The sequence below is a fragment of the Nipponia nippon genome, unplaced genomic scaffold (genome assembly GCF_047370975.1).
Source record: "Nipponia nippon isolate SJK-2023a ecotype South Korea unplaced genomic scaffold, ASM4737097v1 scaffold_43, whole genome shotgun sequence".
NCBI classification, from domain to species: domain Eukaryota; kingdom Metazoa; phylum Chordata; class Aves; order Pelecaniformes; family Threskiornithidae; genus Nipponia; species Nipponia nippon.
In genome coordinates, this window is record NW_028262362.1 from 1,190,626 (window position 1) to 1,214,712 (window position 24,087).

The 24,087-nt window shown below is 59.1% G+C and overlaps 5 protein-coding genes across 10 annotated transcripts in view; 4 read left to right on the forward strand and 1 right to left on the reverse strand.

Moving 5' to 3' along the window:
* Positions 1–6,866, forward strand: part of KMT2A (lysine methyltransferase 2A) — a 49,599-nt gene extending 42,733 nt beyond the window's left edge. For all 4 annotated transcript variants that reach the window (XM_087778354.1, XM_087778355.1, XM_087778356.1 and 1 more), the window contains 5 exons: positions 156–330; positions 727–834; positions 1,272–1,355; positions 1,745–1,874; positions 2,269–6,866. In XM_087778354.1, the coding sequence (XP_087634480.1) occupies positions 156–330; positions 727–834; positions 1,272–1,355; positions 1,745–1,874; positions 2,269–2,544 (773 nt within the window). In that variant the 3' untranslated portion in view covers positions 2,545–6,866. The remainder of the gene's footprint in view (positions 1–155; positions 331–726; positions 835–1,271; positions 1,356–1,744; positions 1,875–2,268) is intronic.
* Positions 6,867–7,013: 147 nt separating this feature from the next.
* Positions 7,014–8,202, forward strand: TTC36 (tetratricopeptide repeat domain 36). Its single transcript, XM_087778409.1, has 3 exons — positions 7,014–7,338; positions 7,518–7,706; positions 7,790–8,202. Exons 1-3 carry the CDS (start codon positions 7,230–7,232, stop codon positions 8,056–8,058), a joined length of 567 nt encoding a protein of 188 aa, XP_087634535.1. The 5' UTR covers positions 7,014–7,229; the 3' UTR covers positions 8,059–8,202.
* Positions 8,203–8,469: 267 nt separating this feature from the next.
* Positions 8,470–10,864, forward strand: TMEM25 (transmembrane protein 25). Its single transcript, XM_087778412.1, is given in 7 exon segments — positions 8,470–8,606; positions 8,713–8,819; positions 8,900–9,201; positions 9,203–9,704; positions 9,781–10,065; positions 10,168–10,254; positions 10,358–10,864. Coding segments are annotated over 6 exon segments (1,335 nt in total). The 5' UTR covers positions 8,470–8,606; positions 8,713–8,734; the 3' UTR covers positions 10,432–10,864.
* A 156-nt stretch (positions 10,865–11,020) lies between these two features.
* On the reverse strand, positions 11,021–15,726 carry IFT46 (intraflagellar transport 46). Of its 3 annotated transcripts, none has more exons than XM_087778407.1 (11): positions 15,607–15,726; positions 15,318–15,527; positions 15,102–15,247; positions 14,330–14,404; positions 14,124–14,217; positions 13,587–13,715; positions 13,028–13,146; positions 12,537–12,603; positions 12,203–12,263; positions 11,836–11,921; positions 11,021–11,463 (listed from the first exon to the last, which is right to left on the reverse strand). In XM_087778407.1, exons 1-11 carry the CDS (start codon positions 15,661–15,663, stop codon positions 11,368–11,370), a joined length of 1,140 nt encoding a protein of 379 aa, XP_087634533.1. In that variant the 5' UTR covers positions 15,664–15,726; the 3' UTR covers positions 11,021–11,367. The 3 variants fall into 3 exon arrangements, with proteins under 3 accessions (XP_087634533.1, XP_087634532.1, XP_087634534.1); XM_087778406.1 differs by having other exon boundaries at positions 13,028–13,149; positions 15,607–15,724; XM_087778408.1 differs by lacking the exon at positions 15,318–15,527 and having other exon boundaries at positions 13,028–13,149; positions 15,607–15,703.
* Positions 15,727–15,770: 44 nt separating this feature from the next.
* ARCN1 (archain 1 coat protein complex I subunit delta) lies at positions 15,771–23,790 on the forward strand. Its single transcript, XM_087778405.1, has 10 exons — positions 15,771–15,897; positions 17,379–17,642; positions 18,203–18,382; positions 18,629–18,834; positions 19,378–19,539; positions 20,280–20,445; positions 21,769–21,916; positions 22,240–22,348; positions 22,513–22,717; positions 23,298–23,790. Exons 1-10 carry the CDS (start codon positions 15,895–15,897, stop codon positions 23,385–23,387), a joined length of 1,533 nt encoding a protein of 510 aa, XP_087634531.1. The 5' UTR covers positions 15,771–15,894; the 3' UTR covers positions 23,388–23,790.
* Positions 23,791–24,087: the final 297 nt, after the last annotated feature.

The window sequence follows — 24,087 nt, forward strand, 5'->3', positions numbered from 1 at the left end:
TGAACACTCTTACGGGGAATGAACTGGCTAATACGGTGCTTCTGGGAAGACTGCAGGCTAGCACAAAAGTTGTGTTTAACAAGCTGCTGTATCCTCCTGCTCCAAGTCTGCATTGTCAGTTGGGTTTTTTTGTTGTGCTCTATTTCTTGTTCCAGGCGTGAATGGTTTGAGGATGCTGGGGATTATCCACGATACCGTTGTGTTCCTGATCGAGCAACTCTACGGAGCAAAGCACTGCCACAACTACAAGTTCAGATTTCATAAGCCAGAGGAGGCCAATGAACCTCCTCTGAATCCACACGGCTCTGCTAGGGCTGAAGTCCACCTGAGGCAAGTGTGAGCTTTGTCACCGTTCGGGTTAACGTTTGCTCGATTGACTAACTCCATGGCAGGGCCTAAGTAACAAATCTCTACAGCGCTAAAGCCCTCGGTTAAGAAGAGCTGTTAGCAACTTTCTCGTGTAAATCAATTATAGCGCACCTTCTGAGTCGGCACGTTTTTCTGTGCCGCTTTGTCGACCGTTGCTTTGTTTAACAAAGCTTTCCTGGCTGGTGCTTTCCTTCACGGTTCTCAGAAACTGTTGTGCGTTACCCTGATGCATAGAAGGCTTTAAGAGAGGACAGACTGGAGAAGGTGTAAAGTAGTAAACATGTCAAACTGTTCTGGCAACAACATGTTTGTTTTCAGTCAGTAAAAGAAACTTCCTTTCCTCTCTTTAAATTGCAGGAAATCTGCATTTGATATGTTTAATTTCTTGGCTTCTAAACACCGACAGCCACCCGAATACAACCCAAATGACGAGGAAGAGGAAGAAGTACAGCTGAAATCCGCCCGGTATGCAGCAGGGTTTAAAGGTTCAAAGGGGAGAATAACGCTGTAGCGTTAAAACGAGCTGACCGGGCTTAGTTACGCGTTGTGTTCTTTTGAGGCGGTGTTTAAAACTTGAGAGCTGCCAAGCACTAGCAGGTATAGAGGAGTCTTCTACGGTAGCAAGAGAACTGACAGCTGAAGGTGACCCCCAGACCGGTCTTCCTTTAAAGGTTTCTTTCCCCTGCTACTGTAAAGCAATCTGATGAGAATTCGGGCAGAAAAAGGAGGAAATGATCTTTCACGTATACATAGAAACGCTGAATTAGTTTTGATTGTGTTCTCAGTGGGCTGCAGTGTCACGGTGTCTAAATTATTCTATCTTGGGAAGTATCCCAGATAATACATACGTGGCACAGACTCTCAAACAACGGTCATCACTTAGCAGCGTCTCTTTGTTCTAGGAGGGCGACTAGTATGGATCTGCCAATGCCCATGCGCTTCCGACACTTGAAGAAGACCTCCAAGGAGGCAGTTGGTGTCTACAGGTACGGTTTTGCTCGGGTGCTGCTGCCTCTAGGACAGAGGAAGGTGAAAACTGGAAGCCTGTGAAGTCAGGCTCCAAAATTGAGGGGAACAAGCAGGTTTGGGGTTTTTTTCCTCCTCCTTCTCCCCGCCCAAGTATGTATTTGAAAAGTAATCCTCGGCACAAGCTGCTTATTCCTTGCTGGCTTACCTTGGCGATAGCTAAGGCACGCGCTCAGGAGCGGGCAGGAGAGACCTAGGGTGGTTCTTGTTGGCGTTACGTTACAGGAGAGCGGTGATACCGCAGTGATCCTTGTAACGGGTAACCTGTTTTCTGCAGTGTTGGCAGTCTTACGTTTCTGAGCTTGGCTTGTGTCGTTTGAAACGTTCGCTTATCGTGGTGCTTTTTTAGGTCTCCCATCCATGGCCGGGGTCTGTTCTGCAAAAGGAACATCGATGCAGGTGAGATGGTGATCGAATATTCAGGCAATGTCATTCGCTCCATCCTCACTGACAAACGAGAGAAATACTACGACAGTAAGGTGAGTTGTGGGCTTTTGCAGAAGATCTTAAAGAGTTTGGGAGAACTAGAAAGTGGCTGTGAAGGTAGGACAGGCTTATGCGAAAACAGCGTTTGGAACCTCATGGATCGGGATTACAGACTTCTCGGGGTATTTCCGTTCTTGCTGGAGCTCTAGAGGCGCTTCTTATTTCCTCCTGGGGGCCGGGAAGGGTCTCGGTCCAGTCTTAGCGCTGCAGATCCAAAGAGCGCGGGGATGAAAGGACTCAAGCGTGAGCTTATGAAGACGAGTGAAGAGAGGTTGCAGATACTTGTAAAGGCTTGACTTTTGGTTGCTGTAACGAGCTAGGTGATCTGCTAGGGTGGCTCCGTCTTCGCTTCCTTGGCCTAACCCTCTTTCTGTCCTCCGTGCGTAGGGGATCGGTTGCTACATGTTCCGCATTGACGACTCCGAAGTGGTAGATGCCACCATGCACGGGAACGCAGCCCGCTTCATCAATCACTCCTGCGAGCCCAACTGCTACTCCCGGGTCATCAACATCGACGGCCAGAAACACATTGTCATCTTCGCCATGCGCAAGATCTACCGAGGGGAAGAGCTCACGTACGACTACAAGTTCCCCATTGAAGACGCCAGCAACAAACTGCCCTGTAACTGCGGCGCCAAGAAGTGCAGGAAGTTTTTAAACTAGAACCTCCGTCAGCTGCAAGCGAGCCCTGAAGGGCCTGGGGCGAACCAAAGCTTCAAGCGAGCCCCTCCCCGGCCGCTCAGGCGGGACAGGGAGGCCGGAGGCAGGAACGAGGATCGGCTGGGCTCAGGGACCTGGCTGGCGGCTGCGTTTCTCTGTCAGAGTCCACATCTTCATGTCTCGCATGCGCACACTTACCCTTGTGAAAGACACGGGCGACTGGAGAAGATCCTCAGCGTGATTATGTTTTTGCTATTCTCATTTCCCCCCGCCCCCGGTATTTGTTTCTCAGCGCGGGGCTAATGAGCGGGAGAGGGGAGGGGAGGTCGGCCCAGTCCCAAGCGCGGGGAGCGATCGTGGGTCCTGTCCCTCTGTCCCTCTCTGTCTCTCGGCTCAGAGCGCTTGAACCCGGAGTTCTCCTCCTCCACCTCGCTCGAGGGCTGCTTCAGAAGTTCGGTAGCGCGGTGTTTGAGCGAGCTTTCCTCCTAGGGAGAGAGTCCGCGCCCCACCAGCCAGCCACCCCCAGGGCCCCGGGCGCGCCTGCGGTTCCTTGCGCGATGCGTCCGCAAAACACTATTTGCGAGTCGGCTGGCGTACTGCGTGGCACGGGGGGCCTGGTGCGTTGCGCGAGTCTGGCTTGGCTGGTTTCGTCTCGGAAGGCCGAACCGGGGAGAGCGGAACAGAGCAGCCCGCAACTGGACTGGAGAGGCTTTGGCTAGCGCTTGGCTCCGAAGTCCCTACCCGAGCGCAGGGCAATTCCTGGCATTCTTTGGTAGAGAGAGGGCTTGTGCCAACAGTTAGGGCGCTGTAAATCTTTGCGAGCAAAGGCTTCCTTTCGGCAGCGCCCTCCCTCTCTGGCTTCGTAGGAGGAAGTAGTCCTGTCCCCGCTCCTGTCCCCAGCAGCTGGCTCCCTCCTCTACCCAGCGAGCTGAAGGCGCTTCCAGCCGGCGGTCCCTCTGCCGCTGTTGGAGCTGGTCCGAGGGACGGACGTCCCTAGGGGGAGAGGTGGGGAGGGAGAGCCGGCTCCGGGGTTAGCTGCGGAGCGGGAGCTAGGAAGGACTTGGGTGGAGGCTCCCACGGGATCCGCTCCGCTCCGCTCGGCTCCGCCGCAGCGTCCTAGGGCCAGGTGGGGGAGGCGAAGGAGCGATCCTGCGGGCGGGCGCCTGTCGTGGCCCGTCTTCGGGTGTAGTCGCGCGTCTTCCCCGAAAGGCGCGGGAAGAGGCGCCGAAGCGGAGCGTAAGTTCTCGGCAAAGGCGAGGCCGAACACTAACCAGCCTCGTCTGCGCCGCGCGGCGTCCCGAAACGCATAGGAAAGAAGCGAGCGCTCGGCACGGCTGCAGCTGCTGTAGCTGAGGGACCGGGCTTGTCTGGAGCGAATCAAAAGACACTATCGTCCTGGCTAAAGTAGCGTAAGTCCTCCTCCCCTTTGGGTCCGCTCCGCGCCTCCAGAACAAAAACAGAGAAAGAAGTAAAAAGCCCCAAGCCTAACAAATGCCGACATTGGATTTTACTCTGTTCTGTTTACAGTTTAGTATTTAAGGTTTTATAAATGTAAATATATTTTGTATATTTTTCTATCAGAAGCACTTCATAGGGGAAAGCACTTATGACGAGGCTTTTTAAACAGTGGTATTATCCTAATTTAAGAGAATCTCTTTTTAATGATTTTTTTTATTTTCATAGGACGGTTATAGGAAATACCTGGCTGGACGCAGTCTGATCCTTTCTCCGGGGGGGGGGGGGGGGGGTACACTTTATTTTTGTTTTTCGCTCCTGTTCTGCCTTTTTGACTTCAGTAACTGTTTCCAGGAGGTTTGGCTGGACCTTAAACTTTATTGACCTGTCAGGATGGGGGCGGGAGGGAGAATTGCCCAGCTTAGGAGGAGTTGGACTCTCTCCGAAGGACTGTCCGTGCCCCCAGGCAGGAGGCGTGATTCTGCCTTGCCCCGCGCCGGCATCCTCTCTGTGTTTAAAAAGGAAGAAGGAGAGAGGCCTGACCGTCGATACCTCTCTTGCCGGGAGGCTGGTCCCGGGCACGCGCCTCATCCCGCAGCCTCTCTCTTGAAGGCAGACGAGTTTTTTCCGTGGAGAAGGGGATGCAGGGAGCGCCCTCGCTTTTCCGAGCTGTCCCTGCGGGTAGGTCGGCAGCCGTTCTAGGGGCCGGCGGGTTGGAGGGCTGCTCCGACACGGCATCGGCACTCGGTGGGAAAGGGACGGGAGCACCTGCTGACTCCCCGGCGCTCGCGGCGGGGCAGCCCGAACCCGCGCCCTTCGGGCCCCGAGAACTCTTCCTCTGACCTGAGAACGAAATACGGCGCTCGGAGGGTCGGGAATTGCCGGTTTCCTTTCGTTATTGCACTGTGTGGTGACTGTTGGGTGATAACTGTTGAAAGAAGAGTCAAAGTGACGCTGCATTTGTTACTGAGATGATCTGATGCACTGACAGTTTGGGAACGCACATACCTTGAGGAGGCCGAAGAGCGTGCGCCCGGGGGGCCTCAGCCCGGTGGCCCCGGGCGCGGCTGCTCTCGGTCATTGTCCTTCCCTGTTTCTGACGGCAGTGCTGGGGGACGGCCCTCGCCTCGGCGAAGCCCGCGAATCGATCCGAGTAGCTCAGCTCCGCCGCGTTTTCTCGCGCCCGCGCTACTGCCGCGTCCCGGTGATGGAGGAGGAGCGTCTTCCCCGGCACGCGGATCCCTTCCGTCTGCCCGGCTGCGGGAGGCGGCTCTGGCTGCTGGGAAGCGCTGCCCAAAGCCGCCCTGCGTAGGGAAGAGCGGGGAGGAGGGCTGGGGGGATGGCGTGCCGCCGGAGCCCCCCGAGAACCGAGCGCCAGGCCCCTCTCCTCCCGCGAGGACCGGTCGAGCCCGCGGGTCCGGCTGGCTGTCCGCTTTGCTGCTATACCCGTCGCGGCTGCCTCGGCGGGAGCCGCTGTGGCCAGTGAAACTGTCTGTACCCCCGGGGAGCTGCGCCGCACCTCGCGGCGAGCCCGGGCCCTTTGGGGCGAGCGGCGGCAGGGCGGGGAGAAGCCGCGGCGGCGAGCGCAGGGCTTGCCGCCGCCCGCTGCCCCTCGGCCCTGTCCTGCCCGGGCCGGCAGCGAGTGCAGCGCAGCTTCCCCGTGTATGAATGTATATTTTATAAGGACTGACGCCGATCACGGTATCTGAAAATACTAAAAAAAAAAAAAAAAAAAAAAAAAAAAAAAAAGGAACCTTAGGGCGTTTATTTTTCTTTGTACAAACCGACGTGGGGGTTTTTTAAGGAAAAGCGGGTCATTGCAAAGGGCTGGGTATCTTTTCTTTCTGGTTTTCTTTTGTTTCAAAGCAATACCAGGTTCTTCAGCGAGACGGTCTTTGTGCAGAATCATGCCATTCAAACCCATACTACTGGTCCACTCTCGACACTCGCAAGGTTTTTTTATAACTATAAATACGATATATATAGGAACTAATATAGTAATGCACCGTGTAATGAAGCCTAGTTCAGTATCGGTCCATGGCTTTTAATTCTCTTAACACTATAGATAAGGATTGTGTTACAGTTGCTAACGACGGCCGGGAAAGAGCCACGCCGTGCGTTCCCCGCCGGGCGGCAGCGCCGGGGCGAGGGCTGCCGGGCCCGGGGCCCGCCGGGGAGCCGGGAGCGGGCGGCTCGGCCTTTCCCGGCCCTTCTTGTTCCCAGTCAGTACTTGTACAACTTGGTTTCTTCCTTCTCTTCCTCTCGTTTTGGTTATGAATGTTGGGGTACCACCTGCATATAGGGAAAAAAATGTGCTCTGTGCTTTCCTGGTATCTTTTTAACGAGGTACAGTAGCTTTGTCTATCAACCGAGAACTATACTTGTGGTGTTTCTTTTATTGAACTTAACAGTCTCTTTAGTAAGTACAGGTAGGTGAATAATTGTTTCAAAAAAAAAAAAAAAGAAAAAAAGAAAAAAAAAAAAGCTCTGCAAAGGCAAGGTTATGTTCTAGAAATACAGTTCTTGACCACTTATCATGTATAACAGATCTCTTCTTTTTTTTTCCTTGTGTTCTTCCAAGCTTCTGTTTTGGTTGGGTTTTTGTTTTGTTTTGTTTTGTTTTTTTAAAAAAGAGGAAACGTGTCTAAAGTACATCAGTGTTAATTCCCTGTCACAGGGAAGAAGGAAATACTTTAATAGTTAAAAAAATGCTGAAAGCTCTGCAAAAGACTGAATGTAAAAATAAAAAAGTGTACATAGTTGTAAAAAACAAAAAAAACAAAGGAGTTTTTAAACATGTTTATTTTCTATGCACTTTTTTTTATTTAAGTGATAGTTTAATTAATAAACATGTCAAGTTTATTGCTGCAGAGGGCTGCTCTCGATTTCTTCTTGAGGGTTGAGAAGCTGTTTCCCCCGTGTCGCCGCCTCTCCTCCTGGAAACGCCGGGGGGGGCGGGAGCCCCTGGCCGGCGCCCGCGGCCGCCGCTGGGGACGCGGTGGGGTTCCGGCGGAGAGGCGCTGGGCTCCGGCTGCGCGGGTCACCTCGGGCGCCGCGGGTCGTCCAGCTGGGCTGCCGCCTGCGGGCACCGGCCGGGCGGCGGGGCCTGGCACCCGGGCTGGGATAGGACGGGGAAGGGTGAAGCGGTGCCGGCGGTGTGAACATTAACCTGCCCGAGGCCGCCCGCCTGCGCCCCGCAGCCCGGCCGCGGGGCTCTCGGCACGCAGAGCGCCATGGCCACGGCCAGCGACAGGGCCGTCCTGCAGACCATCTTTAACCCCAGCACCCCTTTTGGGGACATCCCTGGGCTGGACGAGGAGGAGGAGGACGCCCAGGAGGAAGGTGAGGCCACGCTGCGTCGGGGTTCCCACTGGGAACTGGCAGGGGATCCCCGCACCCTGCCAGTGCCCGTTCCCACCCCAGGGTGGGGGTGCGGGCTGGGCGCCAGGGCCGCTCCCCCCCCGGGGTGTCCGGGTGCCGGCCGCTTCCCCGGCCAAGCGTGCCGCTTCGCGCCGCCGCAGGGGAAGCCTTCGCGCCGGAGCTGCTGGAGCAGGTCCGGGAGCTGGAGCTGCAGGGGGTCTCTGCCGCCGAGTCGGGAGATGTGAGCGCGGCCCTGGAGAGGTTCGGCGAGGCCGTCCGCCTGCTGCCCGAGCGCGCCTCGGCCTACAACAACCGGGCCCAGGCCCTGCGGCTGCAGGGCAACGTGGCAGGTGAGCGGCGCTGGCGCGGCCAGCTCGTGGGCAGGCCTCCGAGAGCCCCGGCCCGCCCCGACGCCTCTCTTCCCCCCGGCCAGGCGCCCTGCAGGACCTGGACACGGCCATCCGCCTGAGCCGGGGCCGCGGCCGTGCCGCCTGCCAGAGCTTCGTGCAGCGCGGCCTGATCCACCGGCTGCAAGCTCGTGAGGAGGACGCCCGGCGGGACTTCGAGCGAGCTGCGCGGCTGGGCAGCGCCTTCGCCCGCCGGCAGCTGGTCCTGCTGAACCCCTACTCGGCGCTCTGCAACCAGATGCTCTGCGAGATGCTGGGGCGGCTGCGCAACCCCGGCGGCACCGGGAGCGAGTGAGATGGCCGAGGCAGCGTGCCATCTCCGGTGCTGGAGATCCTGTTCCTCCTCCTCCCGGCTGACGGCCGGGGACTGAAAAGTACCAAAGTGCCTTGCTTTATCTCGGCTCTGCTCCACCCCCAATAAACCTCCCTGTGTCCCTGGCGCTTGGGCTCTGCTTGCGGCGTTGCGGGCGGTCGCGGCGTTGTCGCCGTGCATGCACAGCTCCGCTGAGATGGGTGGCCCCGTGGGTGCCAGGCCGGGCTGAGCGGGGTGCTGAGCCCCCTCCGTTGAAGAGGGGAGGCGGGGGGCACGGGGACGTCTGGCCCCTGCTCTGCCTGGGTGGTCTCTGGCCGCTCTCGTGTGCGGCAGGACCAACCCTGCCGCCGCAGCGGCTGCGCGCAGCGCCAGCCCCGCTCGGGGAAGGCGGCTGCGGGGGCCCCGCGAGAGGGATGCTCGCAGCCATGGCGGGGACCGCCCCTGCGCCGCATGCACGGCCCTGCGTGCCGGGGCCCAGGCGCCGAGCCGCACTGCGGGCTGGGCCGGACGCAGCAGCGGTGATGCTCCAGGTAAGGTGCGGCCTGGCCACATCCCCCGGCCCCACCGCGCGCTGGGATGCCGGGGGCCCAGCACGGGGACGGCCCCGTGTCCCTGCTCCAGCTGCCTCTCTCCTAGCGCTGAGCGTGGCCGGCGTGCCATGGGGTGTTCGGGGGGCTGGCCGGGGGCTGCCCTCGCCCGCCTGCTGCTGCTGCTGCTCGGTGTCCCGGTGCTCTGCTCGGCAGGTGAGGCTGCGGTGGGGTCCGGCACACGGCTCTGGCAGCAGGACTCCGCTGCGGCTCTGACGCCGCGGGCTCTCCGGCAGGGCTGGGGGAGCTGGGCCCCACCATCGACGGGCAGCCGCTGGCAGCGTGCACGCTGCGAGAGGAGGAGAGCCGTGCCTTCACCTGCCGGGCCCCCCGGCCAGCCCCCGGCGCTGCGCTGGTGTGGTACCTGGACGGCCGGAAGCAGGAGGCAAACTGCTCGGCCACGGGCGCTGCCAGCACCCTCACCCTCACCGCCCGGCGCACCGACCGCGAGCTCAACTGCTCCCTGGTGGACCCGGCCTCTGGGGAGACCTACAACGCCTCCGTCCTCCTCGACGTGCAGTGTAAGGTCCGCGGCGCCAGCCCTGCTCGGGCCAGAGGTGCGGGGAGGGCGCGTGGGGCTGCTGCCCGGCCGGAGCAGGACCGTGACCCGCGTCCACGGGGCAGCATCTTGTCGGTCCCGCGCAAACGCGGCCGACCAGTGCTCCCGGCCCCTGGCGAGACAAATCCTGCTCCGGGCTGTGCTGCCCCTGTTCTCCTGCTCCTCACTGCCTGTGTTTGTTTGTTGCCCAGATAAGCCAGAGATCCTGCGGGCAGATGCCCGCTACCAGGAGGTCGAGGGCGCTGGGCTCCTCCTGGTGCTCTTTGTGCTGGTGCAAGCCAACCCCCCCGCCAGAATCACCTGGGTGGACCGGGACGGGCACGTGATGGCCAACGCCTCCGAGTTCCTCCTCCTGGGTGCCACGCGCTACCCGGGGCTGGCCAACCACTCGCTCCGCGTCCACCTCGGCAGCGCGGCCGGCAACTTCTCCGTCAGCGCTGCCAACGGCGTGGGCGTCGCTACCACCTCCCTCCTGCCCCCAGGTAGGTGTCGGGGAGGGGCGGGTGCGGAGCAGCAGCCCTGCGGAGGGGTGCTGAGGGGGCCGTGCTGCCCGTGCAGGTCTGCTGGATGCCCGCGTGGAGCTGCCCCTCCTGGGCGTTGCTGTCGGAGCAGCCCTGGCCCTGGCCGCCCTGCTCAGCCTGGGCTCCTGCGCCGCCTGCCTGGCGTGCCGCCGGGCCAAGCCGGTGCCAGGTAAGGGGCGAGCGGGAGGGAGCAGCCCGCTCAGCCGGTGCTCCCGTTGCAGCGGCCCAGAGCACCCGCAGCCCCGGGGCGCGCATCTGCCCCGCCAGACCCGGTCCCTGCCGCCCGACCTGCGCCTCGGCGACCTCGCGCAGGAGGCCGGAGGTAGGACCCCGAGGCGCCGGTGCAGAGCTGACATGCGGGGCCGCAGGCTCTGCCTGGGTGAGGGCCGGGTGTCCCGGCTCTCACCCCTTGCCTTCCCTGCAGCCTCCCCCAGGGATGTGGGAGCCGGTGCCAGGGGAGAGGCGAGCACCTTGCCGGGGCTGGAGAACTCCCTGGCCCTCGGCAAGCTCGGTGAGGGGGGCACCAGCGGGCGAGTAGCCCCAAAAACTGTTGTGTGGGGACGCCGTGGCTGCCCTAAAAGGGGAGAGGGCAACGAGCCGTCTTTGTCCTGCAGCTTTTGTCCAGCTCCCGCTGTCCGGGCGCATCTACAAAGTGCCCAGCGTGAGCAGCGATGAGATCTGGCTGTGAGACGCGGCGCGGTGCCCGCGAGCCAGGGCTGCCCGGCACCAGGTACGTACCGGCCTCTGGCGAAGCGCAGCCGAGGCTGCCGAGGAGGCCGTGCTGGGCGGCGGGCGCCGACCAGCACCCGCCTTTACGTTAAGCTACGCGCTGCAGGTCTCGGCAGCTGCGCCGTTAGCCAAGGCGTGTTTTTACGTAGCCCGTGCGCTTTACAAATAGCCTGTTATAATCAAAACCCGGCAAAGCTGTTTATAGCCAGACTCTGCCAAGCTGCTAGCGCTGCGATTCCTCCCGGGGTAAGACCAAGCACCAGCCTTGCTTTAGCAGGTTCGTGGCCTGCTCGCTCCGTCAACCTCTCCACCCCTGCCGGAGCTGCAGCAGACGGGCGGGCAGGCAGCGTGGCAGGGGCTGGAGAGAGTCCTCCCAACAGCAATAAACTAAACTCAAGCGTTTGCGTGGCGCCACGCTGCTTATTTCGCCTCAGCGGTAGCTAAGGGGCTTGAGAATGGAAAAAGGGGCTCAACAATGGGGGGGGGGGGGCAGAGGAGACGGGAGATCCCCAGAGCAGGCCTTGGAACACACTGGGCAGCCGCGCGTGTTGTGTTTGAGCACGGAATTTATTCCCGCTTGCTGCAGCACTCGTAGCGTGCGCTCGAAGAGCCTCTGCCCCGCTGCGTCTGTGGCACAGGGAGCCTGTCATTGGGAAGAGCTGGTTTAATGCTGAGCTGCTTGGGGACAAGTCAAAAAAAAAGGGCGCCATTAGGCAGCTGCCGCAAGAAACGCGATGAGTAAAGTCCTACTCTATGGCTGCAGAACCGCTCAGCAGGACCTGTAAAACCAGGGAGGCTTCCGAAGTGCTGTGCGTTGCTTCGCAGGCCGCTTTGGTCACGCCTCGACGTCCAGCGGCAGACGGTGATCCAGGAGATGAGGGTTTAACGCAAAGCTTCAAGTAAAGCTTAACACTTCTGCGTCTGCCGCTTGTGAAGGCGGGTTGGGTGGCGGGCTTCTGCCCTTCTTCCCGTCAGCCAGGGGCTTGAAATGCTGCGGGGGGGGGAAAGAACGCGTTAGTGCAAAGATTCGACTCTCGTCAGTCGGTGTACACACGTGCACCTGAAAAATCCAAGCCACTTCTGCGCCGTGTGAGCTGGGCGCTCGGCAGTCGCCCCGACTTGGGTGGGAAAAGCATTCTGGGCTTACGCTGGACTGTTAACCGCCGTGGCAGCCCAGCCCTGCGGCACATCAGAGGCTCCTTGTGTAAAGGTGAGGTACGAGGGAACCGAGAAGCTTACAAAACGTTCTTTGGAGCCCTTTATCGTGGCCTACCAGCCCTTTACAAACACCCACGGCAACGTAAGGAGAGCGGCTTTGCAACGCTTCCAGCTGGGTGAGCGGTGCCTGCCTGGAGTCGCTCACCTGCGAGTTCTTGAACTCCGAGTAGAGGGAGAAGAGGACGTGCAGAGGCTGGATCCGACTCTTGTACACGGGGATGTCCAGAATGGCTACGAGCGAGAGCAGAAGTGCCTGAGCGCCTCTGGGCCGCACCGCCCTGCACAGGGTGCCGTAAGTGAAGGCTGAGCGGCCCACTGCCCCCGATTACTTGGGCCTTCGCTCGGCAAAGACCGCAGGCGCCTGCGGTACAAGAGCCTGCTTCCTACCGAAGGCGGCGGAGAACGATCTGGACTGCTCGGGGCTGAGCCTGCACCTAGAGCCCCCTGCTTTAAGTGAGACGGTGCCAGGCCAGCAGCACGCTTGCGTCTCCAGCACAGTCTCCCGCGCTTACCACATATCATGTCGATGTATTCGGCCAGGTCACAGCTCATCTCCGCGGTCGGGAGGCCCACCTGGAACAGACCGGGCTGTGGGCTCTGCTCCCGTACGGCGGGAGCCCACGCTGACCTCAGGCCGAGCACAGAGGCCGCCGGGGCAGCAGCCAGGAATTCCGGCGTTAGGCTGCTCCCCCGTCTTCCGGCAAGGGAGAAACGGTAAGTAGGAACAAAGCTGAACGGGCCGGGCTGCGGGCAAAGAGCTCAGAAGGGAACAGGAACCCAGCTTTCACGGAAGATGGTTTCTAACACCACGCACTGAGCTAGCTGCTTATTGCTCGGACACCGTACCTTTCCCAAGAGCTCCTCAAATTCCGGTGACCATTCCTGCATGAGGGTCTCGATGTCGGGCATTGGCCTGCCAGGGAGGAAAAGAACGCGAACGTCAGGACCGCACGCAACAGAAATGGTTCCCTACTGCCAGACTGCTGCAAACGGGACAGCCTCCGTTCTAACCAGCTGAGAGTGAGCTGCCGATCTGCCGAGGGTCAACGTGGGCGTTTTTATTCATCAAAACAAGCCTCGGCTCGCCAAGTCGCACGGTCCGTGTGCTAGCTGTTAAACTAATTCAAGTCACGTAGGGAAAGAGAAGTGCAGAGCGGGAAACCGAGGGTCCTGCGCACAGGCGTGGTACGACTACCCTGAAAATCAGCACCTCTTCTCCCTCTCGGTGACAGGCTGAGAGTTTTACTCGGCGCTCCTAGACTTTGCTCCCAGCCTCCCGCTGCCCCCAGCTTACGCCGTACGAGCGTGGGTGAAGCAGAGCTGGTGTGACGGCTCACCTGGTGTAATGGACCGTGGCAGGAGGTTTGCAGCGGTGCAGTTCGCTGATACTTTCAATCCAGCTGCCAATGGCTTTGGGGTTCTTCTCTGCGTTCTCCAAACTCTTCACTTTTATCTGCTGCTAAAAGCAGAAACACAAACCCGGAAGGCTGTTTAGTGGCGGCTGGGGGCTTTTTGGCAAACCCGGTGTTCGCTCCCGATTAACCATGCGTTTTTTCTCTTTCCTAGCTGCGCTATACCAACTGATTTCTGCAGACAGAAGAGCAGCTGGGAAAGAAAACGAGGAGTAAAACCAGGCAGGGACAACCAAAAGGAAACAAAGCTTCACCTGAAGGAAACCGAGCCAAAGCCTGTACCGAGACTCGCCTGAAGCAAGGCTTAGACACGCTGCAGTTTAAAGCTACGGGTTAAAGGAAAAGGTTTGGTTTTCCCGCTTTTAAAGCCAAGTTATCAGTTGTGCCGCAACACTATGGTCGCATAGACAAAAGTAAGAGTAAAACGCAATGTTTTCGCTACAGCCGGTGCTCAGCAAGCGCCTCCTCCCGCTCCGCGGCTCACTGTGATGTTGTGCTGCTTGGAGTCCTCCGTCAGCCAAAGGGAGAGCACGGTGGGATCCGACTGCTTGGTCGACGGCTCGTCCAGGACCAGCAGGCCAAGGTTATCAGGCTTGCCGTCGGGACGGGGAACCTGCGGATAAACAGAGCCCCTGTTTTCTACGGGAGTCCAAAGCGGGGAAAGTTGGGGCTATTTTGTACAGAGCCTCCCTGCGGCTTAAAAATCAGACCCTAAAGGGAATCGGTTAGGCGCGCTCTCTTGCATAGGAGCTGTTAGTCCAGTGCTACCTGAAAAGCACGAGGTGTTGGACAAGGGCAAATGCCGCCCTCGGGCCAAAGCACCTACGTGCCGTTTGAGAGGTGACCGAACCACTACTGGGTGTAGTTTCCCAGGTCTCTAGAACGTGACCTCCGACAGCGCAGGGCCAGGGCGTGCGCCGCTGCGGGGACGGGCCGGCCTCCGGTGCCCCTCCCGCCCCGATGCCGCGTTCTGTTTCGGCTCGTGCGGCGGGAGGTACAGGGGAACCTGAAGCAACTGTACCTTTAGGAACGCGTCGATGTCTCCAACGGCAGGAATGAAGTCTGGAATAAAAGGCTGCAGCTTGTGCTCGATCTCTATTGTTTTGGGAGTGTACCTGGCAAGAAAACACCGCCACAGCGTGGGTGACTGTGAACCGTCCGGCAAGACTTGCCGCACCAACTGACAAAAGGAGAGCCAAGAGAGGGCTAAAACCCCCTCCCGCTCACCTCTTGATGTACTCAAAGAGTTCCTTGATTTCAGAAGATACTGGCAGGTAGTCGTAGTCTGCTAGATTGAAGTCACTAAAGAAAGGAAGAGAAACGCGAGCAAAGATTACCTTGCGGTAGGTTCTGTACAAGCGGGAAGCGGGCCCCAACCGTGCAAGACAATCGCGAAGGAAGCTGAAGCACGAGGCAGCGAGTCCTCTCTTACAAAGCCTTCTTGCACACAAACACCACGACTGGGCCATGTTTTGCCTTGGGCCTCCTAGCCCAAAAAAGCCCTTTGGTGATGGACAGTTGCTTGTGACTGGAGGGACTTGTCTAGGGGCTGCCACAAGGCGGATAAGCGATCTGCACAAAGGCGGGCGTTAGGGCAACGGCTAGGGGGGCTCAGTAACGGGTTTGGAGTGGAAGAGGAGGAGGATTATCAAGAGACGAATGATGCGTTTGATTGAGATGCCCCTTCTCTTTCTCGGGCGTCCGCTGCCAGCCAGGGCTGAAGCCGAGAGAGGAGGCTGGCCGACACCTTCGGGCGTTCCCAGCTGTGCCTTTCGTTGGTGCGGCAAAGCACGGCGATTGTCCAAGGGGCCGCCCGGGGCGGCTGCAGCTCCTCACGCCACGGAACCTTTCCCGGGCCAGCCGGGTACGAGGAGGAAGGAGCCGCCTGCCCCGATGCCCACGGCCGCGCTCGCCCTCGCGGGACGACGAGCACGGCAGCGGAGCCCAAAGGGCCCGTAGGCACCGGGCCCCGGCTCCGGCGGCCGGTAGCACCGCTCACCCCTCCAGCGCAGCCCCGTGCTCCTCCGAGTCGTCCTCCGAGTCGCTTTCGGAGGAATCCTCCTCCTCCTCCGAGTTGTCGTCGTCCTCGTCATCCTCGTCCTCGCTGAGGGCGGCGGGGGGGGCCGAGCGGGCCGCCGCCTCCTCCTAGGCGAGAGGGACCGGGCCTCACCGGGCCGCCCCGCCCCGCCCCGCCCGCCGCCGGGCCCGCGCCTACCTTGCCGCCGCTGCCCTCCTCGTCGCCGCTGCGATCGGCGCCGCCGCCGCCTGCCCCGGGCAGCCCCGGCCGGCGGGAGCCCCGGGGGCGGCCCGCGCCCCCCGCCCGCGGCGAGCGGGCCCCGGCCGGCCTCCCCGCCGCGCCGCCCGCCTCCTCGGCCTCCGGCAGCTCCAGGCTCTCGTCGTACGGCTGGTCCTCGACGAGGCGGGTCTAGGCAGAGGGGCGCGGTGAGGCGGCGGCGGCGCGGCCCGGCCCGGCCCGGCCCGGCCCGGCCCGGCGCCCCGCTCACCTCCAGCCCCCGCCGCTCCGCCATGCCTCCCCGCCGCCGCGCCGCCGCCGTCGCCATGGCGACCCGCCCGCCTCTCTCGCCCCCGGCCGGCTAGAGCGGCGCCATCCCCGCGGCGCCCCCTGGCGGGCGGGGCGGCGGCCGCCGCCCGCCGGTCCGCCGCCGGGGCCGGTCCGCCCCGCCCCGCGCGCCGTGCGTCACGCCGCTTCCGGCTGGGGACGTGGCTCGGCGCCGCCATCTTGTGGGGCTGCCCGAGGGGACGCGGAGCCCAGCGCCGCCGCCGCCGCCGCCATGGTAAGGGCCGGCCCGCGGCCTGCCGCTCGCCGCTGCGGGGTAGAGCGGGGCTTGGGGAAGCCGCGGGCGGAGCCGCGGCCCCTCCCCGCCTCGCCCCGGCTCGGAGGCCCGCCGCTCGCCCAGGCCCGGGCGCAGGCCGGTGCCGGAGCCCCGTGGCCTGGCGGGGCAGAGCCGAGCGCTGTGGCAGGTTCTTCTGCGGCCCGGGGATTCGGGGTTGGGGGCGGCGGGGGCGAGGGGGACGCGCCGAGCGCCGCTTGCAGAGCCGCAGTGCCTCTTCGGCAGAGGAACCGGTGGCCGCAGCCCTGGGTGCCCGGCGTCACGCTGGGTTTAGAGGTCGCTTGGGGTGTGAGGGCTGTCCCCTCGAGTGCTGGGTGCAGGCAGGCGCCGGCGATGGCCGGCTGCTCCCGTGTCGGTGCAGAGCGTAAGGCTGCGAGCTCTTTCCTCCCCGAGCTCGTCCCGTGCCTGGTTGCCCATCCGCGGCGTCGTTTGGTGGCCGTCTCGGTCAGCAAAGGCTGACAGGCTGCGCCGTTAAAGAGCAGAACTCGCGATCCTTGCTGCCGCCCGGTTCTCTTGCACCGCGTTCTGAGTACTTGGCGAGGGAAAGCTTGTTTCTGACCTGGGAGTGCTTCAGAATGTCTCTGTCCCCGCGTTGTCGTGTCAAGCTGCAGGGCCCCAGGGCAGTCCAGAAAGAGCCCGGCGCTCTTACCAAGCGAGGCCTGTGCACAGGGCGCTCTCGACCTGGGGCTGAGGTGGGACTTGAAATCGGTCTGCGTTTGAGAGGTTCTGCTGCTTGCCTCGTTGTTAGGCAGCTGTTAATAACAGCGGCTGGGCGTTTAAAAGACCTAAGACTACCTTATCCTGACAAAGTTAATTAAGAAGCTGATCTAGGAAAGAGAAATGTGAGGAGGAAGTCTCAGTAGTCTGAGAGAACGAGAAAGCGTAGGCTGGCAATTGCCTTTCTACCTTTTTATTGTTGGTGCGATAGCGTCTTCGAAGCGCCCAGGAGAGTCGTCCAAGTGCTGCGATTGATATAGCCGTCCATATTTTATTAACCTGGCTCTGCCATAAATGTGGCCTTGGGAAGAAATGTCACGTTTTAAAACGTTCCTATATTTAGTTGTAAGCTGGGGCCGGGCTGACGGAAAACTCGAGAACCCAGAGCCTCGCCTAAAGCGTTTGTCACACCTCTCTGTGTATGTAGGAACGGGCTGATTCGCGGCGTCTGCCCGACGGGAGCACTGAGAGCTTTCGCTCGGGATAACACAGGAACGGAAAGCGGACTGGGGAGAGGGAAAAGCAGAGGCGGACCTGCTCTTTGAGTAGTTCAGTTCCTGGTGCTGGTCACAGAAAAAGGCTTAAAATCGCATTTAAGGAAAACCAGTGGATGGCGGCCCTTTCTTTGAGGGAGCTGTGCCACGCCGGGCTCGCCGAGGCTGTGCGGTGCGGGAGGCCCAGCTAACCGGTGCTCGCCTTCTCCGCAGGTGCTGTTGGCAGCAGCCGTCTGCACAAAGGCGGGGAAGGCCATCGTCTCCCGGCAGTTCGTGGAGATGACTCGGACCCGCATCGAGGGGCTGCTGGCAGCTTTCCCGAAGCTGATGAACACGGGGAAGCAGCACACTTTTGTGGAAACGGAGAGCGTGCGGTACGTCTATCAGCCGATGGAGAAGCTCTACATGGTGCTGATCACCACCAAGAACAGCAACATCCTGGAAGACTTAGAAACACTCCGACTCTTCTCCAGAGTGGTAAGGATCTGTCACTTAATACAGAGTTTGCACGTGCGTAGCCTGAAGCAGCCGTTGTAAGGGAACCTGTCGGTGAGCCGGCGCTGAAGCACCGTCTGCCTCCCCCTCGCAACTTGATTTTCCAGAGCCGCCTCTTGACCTGGAATCAAGCTTTCAAGTTTGGGTGGTATTTTTGAACTACGTGTAAAAAATCCCCGGTTGCAGTTCGGCTGGGGAGACCAAAGGAACGATGTTGTAAATTTAGCATTAAGTATTCTCTGTATTCTTAAGGTAACGCCCGTATTCCTTCTAAAAATAACGCGATGTTACAGCAGGTGATTGTTAGAAGTACAGCACTGCTTTACCTGCATTTCTGAGCAGTGAGTTTGTGCAGCTGTCTTCACGCAGCCAAAGGATCTTCAGGAAATGCGCTGGCCTCAGCGCGTGTTGAGGTTGCTCAGAGTTAGCGTTACAACCAAGCTAAGAGGTTGTATAACTATTTTAGTGCAGGAAAACTAATAATGGCAAAACTTCATCTTCGTACAAGTACTCACTGAAGACGTTTTCCCCTCCCTAACTAGATCCCTGAATATTGTCGAGCTCTGGAGGAGAATGAGATCTCCGAGCACTGCTTTGACCTGATTTTTGCCTTCGATGAAATTGTTGCCCTGGGCTACCGTGAAAACGTAAACCTGGCGCAAATTCGGACCTTCACTGAGATGGACTCGCATGAAGAAAAGGTGTTCCGAGCTGTCCGAGAGGTGAGCGGGAATAACTGCAAGCCTGGTACGGCGGGGCACCCTGGCGGGGAAACGCTGCTTTTTTTCTACAAAGGTGTTACTCCGCTTCGACAGGGGTCACAAAGTTACTTAGCTTTCCTGTAAACCACATGCCTGTCTCTGGTTTCCTTTTTCTTTGCAAAGGGTTTACAAGCAAATGCACTTGGTTCCTGGGCAGACTGAGATTGAGATTGCAAAGCCCTGTCAGCCTCTTGTCTTCCGTTTCAGACTCAGGAGCGCGAAGCAAAAGCTGAGATGCGCCGTAAAGCGAAGGAGCTGCAGCAGGCCAGGAGGGACGCGGAGAGGCAGGGCAAAAAGGCACCCGGTTTTGGGGGCTTTGGTAGCTCGGCCGTGTCTGGGGGCACGACGGCAGCCATGATCACCGAGACCATCATTGAAACGGAGAAGCCCAAAGTGGCCCCGGCGCCTGCCAGGTAGGCGTGCAGTAGGTAGCAGCTGTTCCTTGGAGCCAGCAGCGGCTGAAACCGTGTGCCCAGATAAAGGCTCTCTGACAGGGGTTCTTCGTCTGTGTAGCCCTCCCCGTTCGCTTGCCGTGCAGGTGGAGATTGTCCTGCCTTTTGCCGATCGGCGTGCGTTGACCTCAGTCTTTACTGTGGGTGCTCGTAGGCCGGTATATGTTGCGTATTCTTGAGACCCCTCTTCTAATATGGAGAGCGTCTGTGCTGCGTACCACAGTAGCATCCCGTAGCCTCCCTGGAGTCTTTGACGGGAGACGGGCTTCTCATTTTGTGTGAGAAAAAGAGCTACTGGTAATACTCGGAACAGAACCCAGATCTAAATTACAACTTGGCACCGTACACGTAGGATCGTCAGTTTTGCGCGTGTTCTCCCCCAAAAAAGGCGGCAGGGGTGAGCGCTGTATTGTTGGGATAGTCGTGTTACAGCACAAAGGTAACCGAGGAAGGAGGAATCTGTTGCGATGAGCTCACCTTCAGATTCTTATGCCCTTTCTTTAGGCCTTCAGGTCCCAGTAAAGCCTTGAAACTTGGCGCTAAGGGGAAGGAGGTGGACAACTTTGTGGACAAGCTGAAATCGGAAGGAGAAAATATCATGACTTCCGTAGGCAAGCGCTCTACGGAAGCCGCCAAAGTTCTTGCTCCTCCCGTTAACGTGGAGAGGTAGGTGTTGCCCTCGCTTTGAAAGCAGTTTTCTCGCAGCTCTCTCTGCGACGCGTGCGTTGCTTTGTGAGCTAGCCTGCCTTTTGAGTTTTCAGAACAGGCTTTTTCCTGCCGTTGGGGTCCCGTGTGCTTACCCGGCCTGTTAATTTTAAAAGGTGGTGGGCAAAATCTCGGAAAGCACAGCAGCAAAAAAGCAGATAGCTAGTTTGATTCGGAATCGCCTTGACTAAAACGGGATGTGCAGCCGGTGTTCAGCTGAGGTTGGGGATTTCCCTATGCCCTTTTCCCCGTGTTTTGCCTTCAGGTGAGTTAAAATAGCTGCCGTTTTTCCTGTTCCCCAGACCCAAAGAGTTCCTGCCTTATTGCAGCTTAGGATGGAAGCGTTCACGGCTCGTTTTACACGTAGCGGTTCGGAACCTTTCAGTGCCGTGAGCCACGCTGCTGTACAGCAGCGGGGTTTTGAGCAAGCAGCGTGTCGAGATGCCGAATCGTTGCTGTTGATCTGGGCTTCCATCCGTTGCAGACTCGTATCTGTGGAGCCGCCTGCCCCCGGCCTAACCTGTCAGAGCAGCATTAGCGTCCGCTGCGCTGTCCGCGCTATTCCGTTCGGGGCCATCGCGCTCGTGGGAGCGCCTGCTCGTTACGCGTAGCCTGTCCTCGCTGGGCGCTAATCTCTCGTCTTGCCTGTTAAGATGCCAAGCGCGGGACTTGAGACGCCTGCTTTTTTTCTGTCCGTCTAGTGTGCACATGAAAATAGAGGAGAAAATTTCCTTGACTTGTGGCCGTGACGGAGGGTTGCAGAACATGGAGCTGCACGGCATGATCATGCTGCACATTTCCGATGAAAAGTTTGCACGGATTCGCCTGCACGTAGAAAATGAAGACAAGAGGGGGGTGCAGCTACAGGTAAAGCCTGCTCGGTGTCCCGGGCTGTTGAACGTGCCTTTGCTGCTCTCCAGGGCAAACTTTTGGGAATACTTGAGGGTGTTACTCTCCTGCGGTCTTGTCCGAGCCTTCTCAGCAAATGCATTGAAACTGGGAGCAGTCACCGCAGGCGTTACCGCAGCACAAATGCGGGGCCAGCTCATGCTCGAAAGGTTGAAGGTCACTTGAGAGATCCAGTCTCGTGCGCTTATCCTCCTCCCCTCGGAGCCTTATCTGTCCAGTAACGCACGCTGGCGTGCCGTCTGCTCTCACTTGGACTTTGCAGCAGCCTGGTGTGTTGCTTGGTGCTTGTTTATGTGATGCGAGCTTTGGTTGTTGAGCGGGAGCGTTAGCATTAAGCTACCGTGCCCGCGAAGAATGAATCTGTTACCTAGAAAGCCGTTTCTTCTCGGGGCTGCTTGTGTCCTTTCCCTGCTGCCTCCGAGACAATTCCTGGAGCCGGAGCCCGTGACTGCAGTCAGGAATAGAAGCTCAGGAGATTCTTAGAGATACGCCCTCCCCTTTCTCCATCTCTGTGTGACCTTACCGAGCCCTGGCGATCGTGGTGCTTTGATACGCTCTTTTGCTCCCTCCTCCTCCTCCTCCTCGCCAAGAGCTTGTCTATACGTAGCTGGCTACAGGTCTGCTTGTACGCTAGTAGGTTCCTTGTCGGCGCGTCTCACGGGCGAGTTCCTGACAGTGCTCCCACGTGTGCCGCTTCAGGTGGAAGGAGAGATCAAACCCGGTGCTGACTCCTGTCTTTCTAGTGTGACTTGAACGTTAACTTGCAGAAATCCTCGGCTTCTAAAAAGCTGCTTACGCTTGCTGTTGTGAAGAGAGGAGATTTAAATGGAGTTTGGCTGCTGTCACGTATACGCGTTAAGGTTGCTGAGGGAAGTAGTATTTTTGTGGTTTCAGGGTGTTCTTCCCAGCAGCGTTAGGTTGTCTTTTCTTCAAGAGAAGTGTCCCCGATGGGTCTTCAGGATGGTCTTTGAGATTTTGAGAGCTGCTGTTCTCTGGGTGTCAGCCCAGGACATGCCTTGCTAGAGTCTCTGGCACAGCGGCAAGCGAAAACCGCGGCGGTGTGGGTTCTTCTGAGCGGATCAGCGTTTTCTGGAAGGAATCCCAGGTTGATCAGGAGATGTGCTCCGGCCGGACTTCTGAGGAGGGAGCAAAACCGACGTGTATTTTGTCAAGGAAAACACCCTGGCTTGTGTAGGCCTGTCTTACTAGAGCCTGCCTTACCTACGTACGGTTCTCTCCTCAGGCTTAGAGTCACAGCCTGGGCATGTGTTCCCCTTTCAGACTCACCCAAACGTGGACAAGAAGCTCTTCACCTCAGAATCGCAGATTGGTTTGAAGAACCCCGAGAAGTCGTTCCCTATTAACAGCGACGTGGGCGTGCTGAAGTGGAGGTTGCAGACCACGGAAGAGTCCTTCATTCCACTGACGAGTGAGTGCCGCTGTGCGCCTGGGGGCTCGGGGGCCGAGGTTCAGCCGTGGGCTGCCGGCTCGTAGCCCGCCTCCTGGCAGCTGGGCTGCCCGGAGCGCGGCACGTTGTGGGGTGTCGGAGATACCGAGCGTCTTCCATCGGATGGTACCTGTTGTTCTCAGCAGCGTGCGTTTTCTGTAACGCTCTTGAAGAAAACAAAAAGCTTTTAAAGCCAGAATTTCTTGGGGATGGCTTTGCTGTGCTTCTCCAAGGGCATAGTCTTTTGAGAGCCTGTTCCCCGTGGAAAGCCGGCGTGGTTCAGCGTACTGTTTCTGTGCCCTCAGTTAACTGCTGGCCGTCAGAAAGCGGGAACAGTTGTGATGTTAACATTGAGTACGAGTTGCAAGAGGAGAGCCTAGAGCTGAACGATGTGATCATCGCCATCCCCTTGCCGTAAGTGACTTCCCTTGTCCGGGCAGCGCTAACAAGCGCCGTCCTGGATCCCGTCGGTTCCTTCCCCTCTCCGCTTCGCCGTCTCGGCCACACCGAGGGGCTCGACAAGCGTTTCCTTGGCTCTGTGCAGGTAAGCTATCGTGGCTTCTCCTTGCCTGCTCTAGGTCTGGTGTCGGCGCCCCGGTGATCGGGGAGATCGATGGCGAGTATCGCCACGACAGCCGGCGAAATCTCCTCGAGTGGTGCCTGCCAGTGATAGATGCCAAAAACAAGAGCGGCAGCCTGGAGTTCAGCATAGCAGGGCAGCCAAATGACTTCTTCCCAGTGCAAGTCTCCTTCGTCTCCAAAAAGAACTATTGCAACCTACAGGTACGGTCGCTGCCGGTGCTCTGCAGGCGTGGTGTCACTCTTGCCTCTTTCAAGCTGCCTCGGTTACCCGCTGGCTGAAATCCGCAGCCGCGCTGCGGTGTGTGGGCCCCGCTGTCCCGCTGAGCGAAGGCTTGGGCGTCGGCGTTCAGTTGCCTCTGCCTTAGCCGGATTTGGGAGCAGGCAGCACTGGCAACGTCAGCTTCCCAGAGCTTGCCTGCGGTTTCGGTTGTGCCTTCGTGTCTCTGAGTGATCGTTAATTCCCCTCAGACTTTGTTAGAGAGGCCTTCCAAGCCAAGACGCTTCTCGGCATATGTCTGTCTGTCTGTCCCCGCTGAACTGTAGCTAGCGACAGCCGCTTAACTCCTCGCGGGCCGCTTTCGGCAGAGGCACAGTTACCGCAGAAAATCATTCCCGTTTTCGGGTTTCCTGAGAACAAAGATCTTTCTGTCAGGGTTGACTTGCGGTTCGAAAGCGCTGGGTGAATCCTGCCCTCGTGACCACCCCGGCGTCGGAAAGCGCCGCGTAGCTGCGGGGGGAGCGGCGTTCGATGCTGAGCTAACCGTGCGCCTTGTCTCCGCAGGTTACCAAAGTGACCCAGGTAGACGGGAACAGCCCTGTAAGGTTTTCCACTGAAACCACCTTCCTGGTGGACAAGTACGAAATCCTGTAACGCCAGCCGTGGGGAATCGCAAAGGAAGAAATTTTTAAATTAAAAAAAAAAAAAAAAAAAAGAGGCCGAAGCTTATTCTGAATGCTGGGAACGCCGCAGCCCCCTCTCTGCTGAGACGTGTGGCTCTGTCTGCCATCTGCAGCGTTCCTGGGTCACAGACATTTTTGGCAGAGAACTGACGTGCTCGTGGGGGAAAAGGCTACGAATTTCTTTGGCAGATTTTTACCGACCGGCAGAAAAGCAAGATCTCCGCAGAGAACCTGGCTTTGACACGTCCCCTTCTCCCCTGAAGACGACCGGAGCTCAACCCCGGAGCCTACCAGACATCGTTCTCTTCCTTTCCGAAGCCTCACGCGCTGTTCCGCCGTTGGTGCTGCCATTTTAATTTCTCCCCGGCCTTCAACTCTCGTTTCCATTGGTGAAAGCAGGCATTAAGATAACGTGCGCGGGGGCGCCTTGCTTCTCTGGACCCTTCCGTCTGGTAGAAGCGGAGCGAGTTGGCCTCGGTGCCCACGGGGGGGGGGGGTTGTGGCAGGGGCGTGGGGTGGGGAAGAGGGAGTCGGGCCTTCGGTCCTTTTGCCCCGCACGGTTCCTGCTCTCTCCAGCCCTGCCGTGCCTACGCCTGGGCTTGCCTCTCTGGCTCGGGGAGGGCCGCGAGGTAGCACAGGCTGCGGCTCCGGATGCTCGAGCTCCTACGGCG

Coding starts and splice junctions, on each gene's coding strand:
- TTC36 (XM_087778409.1), top strand. CDS start 7,230: ATGGCCACGGCCAGCGACAGGGCCGTCCTGCAGACCATCTTTAACCCC. Junction 7,339..7,517: donor GGAGGACGCCCAGGAGGAAG/GTGAGGCCACGC, acceptor GCGCCGCCGCAG/GGGAAGCCTTCGCGCCGGAG. Junction 7,707..7,789: donor GCTGCAGGGCAACGTGGCAG/GTGAGCGGCGCT, acceptor CCCCCCGGCCAG/GCGCCCTGCAGGACCTGGAC.
- IFT46 (XM_087778406.1), bottom strand. CDS start 15,663: ATGGCGACGGCGGCGGCGCGGCGGCGGGGAGGCATGGCGGAGCGGCGG. Junction 14,405..15,101: donor CACGGGGCTGCGCTGGAGGG/GTGAGCGGTGCT, acceptor TCCTTTCTTTAG/TGACTTCAATCTAGCAGACT. Junction 14,218..14,329: donor CTCTTTGAGTACATCAAGAG/GTGAGCGGGAGG, acceptor TTTTCTTGCCAG/GTACACTCCCAAAACAATAG.
- ARCN1 (XM_087778405.1), top strand. Junction 17,643..18,202: donor TCCGACTCTTCTCCAGAGTG/GTAAGGATCTGT, acceptor CTCCCTAACTAG/ATCCCTGAATATTGTCGAGC. Junction 19,540..20,279: donor CCTCCCGTTAACGTGGAGAG/GTAGGTGTTGCC, acceptor CTGTCCGTCTAG/TGTGCACATGAAAATAGAGG.